This window comes from Sturnus vulgaris, chromosome 1 (assembly GCF_052056855.1).
Source record: "Sturnus vulgaris isolate bStuVul1 chromosome 1, bStuVul1.hap1, whole genome shotgun sequence".
In the NCBI taxonomy this organism is placed as follows: domain Eukaryota; kingdom Metazoa; phylum Chordata; class Aves; order Passeriformes; family Sturnidae; genus Sturnus; species Sturnus vulgaris.
The window spans coordinates 14,391,193-14,402,035 of NC_142243.1; the positions used below are offsets into that span (position 1 = coordinate 14,391,193).

The 10,843-nt window shown below is 36.5% G+C and overlaps 1 protein-coding gene across 2 annotated transcripts in view; it reads left to right on the plus strand.

Annotated features, from left to right (window-relative positions):
• Window positions 1–10,380, plus strand: part of KIF5B (kinesin family member 5B) — a 33,936-nt gene extending 23,556 nt beyond the window's left edge. The window contains exons 17-26 of one of the 2 annotated variants that reach the window (XM_088159741.1): window positions 296–413; window positions 755–816; window positions 928–1,037; window positions 1,218–1,319; window positions 3,406–3,466; window positions 3,573–3,644; window positions 3,819–3,923; window positions 4,436–4,652; window positions 6,385–6,514; window positions 7,830–8,985. In XM_088159741.1, the coding sequence (XP_088015867.1) occupies window positions 296–413; window positions 755–816; window positions 928–1,037; window positions 1,218–1,319; window positions 3,406–3,466; window positions 3,573–3,644; window positions 3,819–3,923; window positions 4,436–4,652; window positions 6,385–6,514; window positions 7,830–7,836 (984 nt within the window). In that variant the 3' untranslated portion in view covers window positions 7,837–8,985. Of the gene's footprint in view, window positions 1–295; window positions 414–754; window positions 817–927; window positions 1,038–1,217; window positions 1,320–3,405; window positions 3,467–3,572; window positions 3,645–3,818; window positions 3,924–4,435; window positions 4,653–6,384; window positions 6,515–7,829 lie in introns of both variants that reach the window. The other variant, XM_014880391.2, reaches the window with a different exon arrangement.
• Window positions 10,381–10,843: the final 463 nt, after the last annotated feature.

Here is a 10,843-nt window from a genome sequence, read left to right on the forward strand (position 1 = left end):
GCAGGGCAGTCTACTAAATACAGCAGGCCTCTCTTGCCCTGTTAGTATTTAGCATTCGAAACATCTCTTCTCCCAGCCAAAAATGTATTTCGTTCCAATCCAGAATAAAGATATTGTCTTATAGGCTACATTACAGATCTACTTGAGTAGTTATATTCTTCTAAGAATCTAGTTGGCACCATTTTTGTTTTGAGATGAGGTTACTTCTTGTGTAAAAAATAAGTATGAGCTGTTTATGCAGATGTAATTCCATGGTACCTAGTTCCAAAGTAAATGAATCTTTTCATTTCACAAGCATGAAGCCAAGATCAAGTCACTGACTGAATATCTTCAGAATGTGGAACAGAAAAAGAGGCAGCTGGAAGAATCTGTGGATTCCCTTAATGAAGAATTAGTTCAACTCCGAGCACAGGGTAGGACTTGCCTCCCTACACCCCACCCACCACCACGATTTTAAAAATATAGTGATAGATAGGGAATTGCTCTGTTGTGTTTAGGTTGAAAGGTAGAGCTATAGAAAGACTTTTTGCTACTGAACATGTAGAATTAATCCATGGTAAAACCTGTTTGTTGTTTGAAAGAACTTATTGATAGGATTAAAGATGTTACTAATTTAATTAATTTTAATAGTGGGAAGGGGACTTTTTCCAAATTGTAAGGTGTTGGCATGGGAAGGGGGAATTAGTGCTATCATCCATGTGATTGTCTAGATACCTGGCTGAAATGTGTTTTTTTTCTTCTCTATCCCTATTAGAAAAGGTCCATGAAATGGAGAAAGAGCACTTAAATAAGGTTCAAACTGCAAATGAAGTCAAGGTAAGTCAATTTCATTGTTTAAAAAAGAAAACTTCAACAACCCAAATGCTTACAGAGTGAAGTCTGGTGGTAACTCAGATCATTTAGTATGTTCTGGTTTTTTTCTAATAGCAAGCTGTGGAGCAGCAAATTCAGAGCCATCGCGAGACGCATCAGAAACAGATCAGTAGCCTGAGAGATGAAGTCGATGCAAAGGAGAAGCTCATCACTGAGCTTCAAGAGTAAGTAATTGTCATTATTTCAGTGGTGCCAAATGTCTCTGGACTGTGCAAGTACAGAAGCACAGTACAGTGGAAGGAAGTGATGAGAGTTTCCTCCAGAACTGTCCTTCTGTCTTCCATTTTGTTACTGAATGTGCTGTCTGAGAGTTTCAGCTGATAAAATATTTACTTTGCGTTTAGCCAAAACCAGAAGATGATGCTTGAACAGGAACGTCTGAGAGTCGAGCATGAGAAGCTGAAAGTGACTGATCAGGAAAAAAGCAGAAAACTTCACGAGCTTACGTAAGTGATCATGAAGCATAAAACAAATGTGTGTGGGGACACTTTATCTATAAATTCATGACCTAATGTGATGCAGTGCCTCTCACTTTATATTATGCTTGTTAGAGACTTTCTTGAACCATTTTAAAACCTTTGCACTGTGTTAATACCTAAAATAGGAAGTAAAATTATGAAAGATATAAAGGCCACAACTGTTTTTTTTTTTTTTTTTTTTAATTATGCTATGGATTGGATTAATTAACTTTTCAATTTGCAGCTAAGTGTATTGCATTCTGTAAGACTGGAAGTGTCTTCTAATAATTCCCCTTACTCTCTTTCTGGTTCTTGTGTTCCCTTATTCTTTTTATGCTTCTTATGTGATTTAACTTGTTAGGTGGCTCTAATTGGTTTATTCTTAAAACTAAGCAGTTGCATGCTTCATTGATTCACTAAATACAATATATTAGTGAATTAGAGACTCGAAAGTTAGTGTAAAAATGGAATTACATTCTGCTTGTAGGTAAGTATCCAAGTCTTGAAATGCTTGAAAACAATTCTCAGCTTCTAGAAATCTGACCTTAATCTCCTGGAAATCTTTCTAAGTGTATCAGTTGTAACCCCTTCCTGATAAAAATTTATCTTTACAGAAGCTAAAAATACATTATACTTAAAAGTGCTTTTTGAAAAGTACTTTTGGCTATGTTTAAGACGCACACTGTGGTTTTCAGGGGTTTCTATCATGGAATTTGAAGTAATCAGAGGGACCTGACTGATCTGTGCTAGTAACCAAGAAGCAACACTTGCCTTTTTTTTGTTTTTTGTTTTGTTTTTTTTGTTTGGTTGTTTTGGGGGGTTTTTGTTGTTTTGTTTTTGTTTTTGTTTTTTTTTTCTTTATTCTGTTTAACTGACTAAAATTTTAATAGTACTCTGGTCTCATGAATCCATCTTATTTTGATTTATTTATATGTCACAATGATTACAAAACTTATATTAACTACAGTAGGTTTTCTTGTAAGATTTGCTATCCATATCATGTTATTGCTTTCTATTTCAGTTTGCTGGCTCAGCTACATCTAGCATTGACCACTTTAAAGCACTTGCTGTATAGGAACATTCCTTTTCAAAACATTTGCAAAGAAGTTTTAAAAGTTAGTTTTGCATTCTGTGTCCTCCCTCAGCCTCCAGTTATTTTGTACTGAATATCATAAATGTGCCTGGAAAATGACAGACCAGGAACAATGCAGATTATTCACTTGAATTTTTTTCGATTCGAAGTTGTATAAGATGCCTGGAACTGCTTATCCAGAGACATCTGTAAAATGGATAGGATAGTGATATTATTTATAATATTTTATTAGGTCAAATGTTTGCTCATTTAAATGTGAACTAGTAGTGAAACGGAGTGAGGAGAAATTTCAAGAGGAAAAGAGGCTTTTTTAGCTACTTAACAGGAACACTTCATTTTCGTGCAGTCCTTGGTCTTTCTATTCTAATCTCAGGCCATTAAAAGAAAAGTCCACGTTCCTTTCCTGTATTCTGTCGGCTTGATAACTGCACTGACTTACAGTTCTGAGAAAGAACATTTCCTGTGCAGAAAATGCTTTCACATTAAGTGGCAAGACAGCAGCTCTGTACGCTGATAATCATCAGATTATATTCCTGTACACTGATGTTGTCGTTTATGATGCTGGTTTTGCTAACGTGTTGAGGGTGAGGTGTTAAATTTTAATCTGGTACATGATGCTTATCATCTTGGCTGATCAGAGCTAAGAACATTTGTAGGATAAGATCTCCCCAGATTTCACTCTGAAGGTGACTCTGAGAGTCTTGTCTTTTACTATTCTAGAAACTTTTATAATTTATGCATCTGAATGTACTTGTTTGTATTCAATATTAAAAATATGTCCCTCTTTTCCTTTTGCAACTCCCCCAGTCCCATCACTCCCATGCCATACAGATTTCTGTGTGACATCTGTTGGTTACGTCTTTAAGACTTCAACCAAAAGACTTTTTTCATTTGTACCATACAGTGTTTATTATTCTAGTCCTCTAAAACAAAAATTCTAATTTTTCTAGAATATTTCAGGAATAATTTATTCTCTTTTAGGGTTATGCAGGACAGACGGGAGCAAGCAAGGCAAGATTTAAAGGGTTTGGAAGAGACTGTGGTAAGATAGAATATATTCCAAAGCAAATGTCAATATTCGTCTCTTTTTTTTTTTTCTTGCAGAGTTTGTTTGGGTTGTTTTGTTAATTTCTTGTCCTTAACTGTAGGCAAAAGAACTTCAGACTCTTCACAATCTTCGGAAGCTGTTTGTTCAAGATCTGGCTACTAGAGTGAAAAAGGTAATGTGGTGCTGTAGGTAAATTTGTTGTTTCTCAGAATACTTCATGAATTTGTTTAGAACTAAATTAGGAACTGATGTGTATTTGGTTTAATTTTTCTGGCTTGATCTTAATATGCAAGTTCAGATTTTTACTCAGCCTCCTGTCTCCCTCCCCATGCCTTTGTTACTACAGAGTGCTGAGATTGACTCAGACGATACAGGAGGCAGTGCTGCACAGAAACAGAAGATTTCCTTCCTTGAGAATAATCTTGAACAGCTTACAAAGGTTCACAAGCAGGTACAATGAGACATCATTTCAAAATTTATATAAAACTGCTCCAGATCCATTGTTAAAGAAGCAACTGCCTACTGGTTAAAAGTTACTTTGTAAAAGTAACTTTTATAAGTAAATATTTCTACCTCTTAAGTGTGTCTCTTGATACAGGAAAACTTCAGTCTGTTATTTTGTAACATAATTTAATTAGCTGTTTTAAGTACATGTGGTTGTAGAACAAAATGTAGCTGCATTTAAACTGAAAGAGATCCAAGTTCGAGTTCAGATACGAGTCTAGGGGCTGCTTGCCTATCTCTGATGGAAGAGATGCTTCTGTTGGATAGCAAGTTCTTCCACAGCAACTGATTTTTCAAATGACAGTCTCAATGTCACTGGCCTCCATAGATTTACTAAAAGCTTAAGCAAAGTTAACATAGTAACCCTACTGCTTTGCCTCTTTAGGGCAGGGGAGGGTATTTGGCTATCTCTCCCTATGAAGAGAGATACCAGGGAAATAATCACTTGTGGTTTTGTAGCTGGTGCGCGATAATGCTGATCTTCGCTGCGAACTTCCTAAACTGGAGAAGCGACTTCGAGCTACGGCTGAAAGAGTTAAAGCTTTGGAGTCTGCCCTGAAGGAAGCCAAAGAGAACGCTTCTCGTGATCGCAAGCGCTATCAGCAAGAAGTGGATCGTATAAAGGAAGCTGTAAGATCCAAGAATATGGCCAGAAGAGGACATTCGGCACAAATTGGTGAGTAAAGACTCCCTTCATCTGTCTGTGGCTGCATTCAAATGGAGGACAATATTGCTGGGACATATTCATAGTATGGTATGCTTCATCTGTCTCTTTGGTTTTGTTTTGTTTTTGTGTATATGTGCATCTTTCAGCCTTCATTGAAATTGCACATATCAATGTGATCTGTTTTCTACTGTAAGTTATATTTTGGTTAACAGACTGTGTGTGGAGGTGGTGCTTTATGGTTGTTTGGCTTTTTATTTATTTTAAATGGCTTTGGAAGATTATTACCAACCTGGAATTCTAGCCTAGATATGTTACATTTCCTAGAAGAAGCAGTACACTGCATGCGAGTCTTAATCTCTTAGGTTCCAATTTCTAAGACTAAATAGGTATTTCAAGGCAACAAGAAAGATTAAGCCATCACCTTCAGCAGCAACAAAATTGACCTGATCTTGTGACGCAGAGGGGCAGACAGAAACGCACAATATCTAAAGACCCTTATTTACCTTTTCAGTTCTTTGTTCCAAAACATACAGTTTCCACAGCCCTCTCTAGAGGAAGATAACAGGGGTAGGAAGGTGGAGGCAAAATGGTCATATTCCTTTGGTCCTCCACCTGTCATTCCTCTGTCCAGAGTGCTGAGGACCAAGGAGGTGTGTGACGTGGAGAACTTAACTGTGCACTCTACACTACACCTGTAGAACTGAAGGACTTCAGCCATCAGTATACTTCTCTTAAACATTAATGTGACTGAATTGAGCTTTGCAGTTAAATTTTGCTCATATTCTGCAGGACTGCAAAGAGCTATTGCAAAATAGTTCAAAATTTTTTGGTCACATGAAGTGGCAGCTTGCAGACAAGTGCTTTTCTGTCTTAATTTTCTCTCAAGTGGATCTCCAAGAAAACAAACAGTTCTCTGGTGAGCTCACCTGAGGTATATAGCCTCTTGTGATTAAATGTCTAGATGAACCAGTCATGTCTTCCTGGAGATCAGCTTCCTGTAAGGCAATAATTGAGAAATGTTGCTCTGCTGCAGCTGCTGCCTGTAGGTTCTTTTTTACCTGCTGAAACTTCAGGTGCTTCTTTTTAATATTACAGAACTTTGTCAAGTCCTGCACATACATTTTGCATGTTCTGTTAAGAGCTAAGTGCAAAATTGATGGAAAATACAGTTTCTTAAGTGTATGCAGCTTATGACCACCTTTTGAAAATGCCGCATTTTTGCTTGGGCTATAGAGCAAGATTTATTTTTATATGCTGGTCGGTTGATGAAGCAGTGTTATCTGTGGAATATTGGTACACAGAACCACCTGCAGAGAGAGTAACTAGTGACTTTATCAATCAAGTAGATGTGGGAAGAACAGCAAGTATAACGATTCCTTACTGATACATAACTCTCAGGAAACTGTCTAGTGTTGTGTCTTATTTGAGTTCTTATTGCCATAAAATAGGATTCATAGAAGGTAATATATTAGGTAGGACAGATAATTCTTGTGAAGATAATCTTTATAAGAGGCTTTGTAAGCTTTAACAGGGAACAATAAAAGCAAAACCTTGTCTATTTTCCAGGGTTTGTTGTAGTAACTAATCTGTTACATTCTCCGAATGCCATCCTCTAAACTTGTTTGCTTATTCAAAGTGCATTCAGTTGTGATTATTACATTTGGCTAATGATATCAGTAAATTTGATTAATCCAAGGTATTGTTGTGTATATATTTGTAAGTCACATTTCTTGTCATGCAGCTAAGCCCATCCGCCCTGGCCAGCATCCAGCAGCTTCTCCAACTCATCCAAGTGCAATTCGTGGTGGAGGTGCGTTCACTCAGAACAGCCAGCCAGTCGTGCTGCGCGGAGGTGGACGGCAAGACAAAGTGTAAGCATTTTTTAAAATGTGTCATCAAACTACTTTGTGTTAGGTTTATTGCAGTTCATTCTGTGGCATAAAGTCACTTGAATAGTCAGATTAACTCCTTTTTACAGAATTTTATAGCCAGTGGAATGGTATAATGTACATCTGACTTAAGGTGCTGCTGCTCTTCTTCTAAAACGTGTTTGCTGTAAAATGATAGTTCTGATGGGGTTCTGCAGGAGTAGAACAAAATGTAGAAACAATCAATTGGAGATGATTACCAGTCAAAGACACTGTTTAGGGAAGGAGTGAACATTTTAAATTCTTTTGGCTTGCTAGAGTCTTTTAAAATATGGTTTTCTTCAGGAAAACATTCAGTGATAAAATAAAATTTACCGTATTTTTACATGTTATTTACTTTCCTTAACTGTGTTTGCATACTGCTTCATGTGTCAGTGATTTTGAATTACTTAACAGAAGAATTCATGTCGTCATCCAGTAAACTTAAAATGTTAGCCTAGCTAAAATGCAGTTACAGTAATTGAAATTAAATGTGCTCTTTAAAACATCTCTAATCTCCAAAGTAATTGCATGGTATTTAATATGTTTGTTGCTTTACAAAATCAACTCCCTTTTTAATTGATACCTACTTTACAATTGGTTGATCTGTTGTTCGCCTAACAGTAATGCTTTACTTTATCTCCTGTTTTCATCTTCACTTTTGAATGGGTCTATAAATGTCTTTTAGAAATTCCCTTAGTTAGTTTTCCACATCTTCAGTTTGAAATACATCTAAAATGGGGTGGGGTTCTTGAAATCTGCATGCTCCTCTTCTTAATGACTCCAGAGCAGCTTATGTGAGTCTTGTTTCTATTTGTTTCTTTTGGCTAGCTGACTGACTTTCCCTAGCTTTCTCTCCAATTCAGAGAAAACTGGGCTGTAGTGTAGTCAAGGTACCTGGTTATGTTCAGTAATGTCTCTTAGCAAATAAGAAGTTGAACTGATGGGTACTACAACCTTGAATGACCAAGGAGTTGCCACTAGCCAGGAAAAGCAGCAACAGTCATGGGAAATGGGGCTGGGCTGTAAGTGGTTTTATTGCAGTCAAGATTGCATACCCAGTCAGTTTGTCGTGCTGAAAATTCGTTGGTAGCAGACAACGTTGCTTAAATGCTTTGTGTTGTGAAATTTCTTATTTTAAAGTGGGTGTTTTATTAGCACGTATCTGAGTGGTTTAAGAACGGGGCTCTTAAAGGCCATGTAAATAGTGCTATGGTCTACTGTAAATGTAAACAACTGTGCTTTTTTGGCTTAACTCTGTGATTCTTTTCATTTACAGTTGCTGAAAAGTAAATGCAGCGTGAGGAGGATTGGATATTGTGTAGAGGGAGTCATTCCATGACAATAATCTCTCCTTTTGGGGACTGTAGGATTATTTTTTGAAAATTGTATAAATTATACCTGGCCTGTACAGCTCTTCCCCCTTCTACAAATTCTGCTAACTGATTCCCAAAAAAAAACCAACTAGAGTGCAATTTTGGCGTCTCAAAAATGACATGTTACTTAAAGTGTAGCTCTGCTTATTACACAGTTTGTCTTTCATGTCTTAAATTTAGTCTGCACTGTGCCAAGCTGAATGTACGTTGAGAAAATCTTAGTTCAAATTTTCTAGCTTAATTTGTGTTCATCTTATTGTCTTAGGGAATGTGCAACAGTGTTAAAGTATACTTTCATTTTTATCACTTCACATAACACTACATGTCCCACTGAATTAGGGCAGCACTTCTACATTACAGTTTTCTTTTGGAATGCTGCATAGAGCGTTGGAACTAACTGTGTTTGTGCAGTGTGAGGATCCTGAAGTGCTGACAGCAGCTGCCACGAGGCACCATGGACCTAAAGAGTTCAGTATGAACAAGGCAACAAGGCTCTGTAACTGTGACCCAATGCTCGGCCACCAGGTGACCTAGAATTAACTACTGTACAGTAGTGACAGTAAACCTGAGTTTACAAAAAAGACTTGGGCAATGGATTATCCCATCTGTTCTGGTCCTGGTTCTGCACACAGTACAGTCTGGTGGAGTGAAAACATTCTGCTTCATTCTGATGAGCCTGTCTGTCCATTTATCTGTATCTGTGACGGTTCACTTTCACTGTTTTTAATAGTGAAATGAGAGCAATCTAAACTGTAACTTTATATCCCACTGCATACAGTACTGGAATTTTTGGCTAAAATTTTAATTTTCAATTTAAAAAGCCTTTTTTAGCAACAGGCCAATGAATTCAGATACATAAATAAAGGACACAACTTTTTAAACTGATGTATCCAGAAATGCCGGAGGCACGTGTTTAAAATAACAATAAAATAAAGTGCTACCCTGAATTGTATTTGTAATCCATTTGTAAGTAGGTATATGAAATGTCCAAAGTAGTAGTTGTTGAATATTTTTCTTCTCTTTGCAATAAAGTCCTGTAAAGTGGCTAACAAAATGAAACATGGGGTTTTGATTTTTTTTTTTTTTGTTTTTTGTTTTGAGCTCCGGTACTCTCGCTGAGCTGAATCCGGGGCTTAAAGTTTTATAGTATAATTTACTTAACTTATTCATAGGGTTTAGCCACTATAATTTTTAGAGCAGCCTTCTTCTGTATAGAAACTAGTTACCAGGTCTTTAAGAAAGAAGAAACTTAGTATTGCTGGAAGAATTCAATGAGTTTTTCAGACCTGGTTGATACAACTTTTTGTTCTGGCTTGAGTCTTTTGCTGGATGTTCAGTATTGTGGAAACAGTAGAAACTCTGTGACTGTTCAGACAGCAAATCACTTTCAATTTTTGTATTTTAAAATAAGCAAAATATTTATATTATGATGGATTATAGTCAGATTTTAGACCTTGAACCACTTTTTTTCTATATCTTTAGTCTGAATTTTTAATAGTTTGATTTTTAAAGGTTAAATGTATCAGTTGGAAATCCCACTATTTTGGAGTTTTCTGGTTTTAAGACCGTTTTCATCACTAAGGCCACCAAACACTCCAAACTTGCAGTTGTTTTAGAGCACAGTTGAAGGCAGCATACTGAGGAAAAAAATAAAGAAACAACAAAATATTTTAAATTCCATTTCTCATCATGGAATCAGCACTGTCCATTATCTTTCTCAGATGTTAACTACAGGTTTACAGGCCTTCATTTGTCAATGTGCAATCATAAAAACAAAACAACACACTCAAATGAAGCAGGATTTTTTTCTCATGCCTGTGAATGGGGGTTTCATTCCTGTAGGTAATTGTCATGGGTTTTGGTGCTGAAAATTGCTGTGTTTAAAGAATTAGATTAAATAGTAACTAGTGTGTAGCTCAGTGTACATCACCTTTTTATATTTAAACTGTTTTTTATTTTAAACCTTTTATGACGTTTACCAAGAACTGCCTCTTAAAATGTAAAAAAGGAAAAAACACACAACTTTCTTTGCTTTCTGCTTTGGCTGTCATAGGTCAGCCAGACAGGACAATTACTGTATTTTGTAAATTAAAATATTCAGTCTATACAGGGAATGTTCAACACTGCTATTTCAACTTGCAGTCTTTGAGTGGTTCTTATTTTTACGTTCCTCTAGATCATATTTTTAAAAGATGGTTTAGGATAGGAACTTGGTGAAATAATATTTATTTCTGGTGAACAACTAAATTATTTACGTAACTTAAATGCTGACTCACTACTGTGTGTAACTCTAAATTTGACATGAGGACAAGTCTACCTGTGGAATCTGATTTAACTTCAGTACACTTAAGATGCATTAAAACAATTGGTTTGGGGAAGACGCCATATAGTTTTAACTTACCTGCATGCTGTAAATGTATTTGTGTTTAAATAAAGAGGAGAAAAATCTTTGAACTTCTTTGTGCATTTATTCCATTTCTTATCTCTTCATGTGGTCAAATGTGATGATGCTACAATCTTCTGTAAGGTATGTTGTGTTGTTGGGGCTCTCCTGAATGTGGTGTCAGTTGTCTGTATGGTGATGCTCAAAATTCTCTTTATCCATATGCTTGGACAGTTGTTTCCAGAATCCATGTACACTTGGTTGGAAAGGAATTACCATGAGTTACTGCTTTCTTTGTGAACCTCTCTTTTTTTAAACTTGGTGTCTACTGATTTGGTGACCCCTCATTCTGGAGGAGATAGATTAATCCATTTCCAGTATTTCTATGCCATCTAGACTTTTGTAGGCTTCTTTTCCTTTCCAGGGACTCATTTTCCTTTACCAGTATCTGTAATAGCTGGTTCTACTTAGTGCTATTGAACTGATATTTTTTATGGGGCAGTGTAGTTATGCAAGGCTGCAATCAACTTCTGG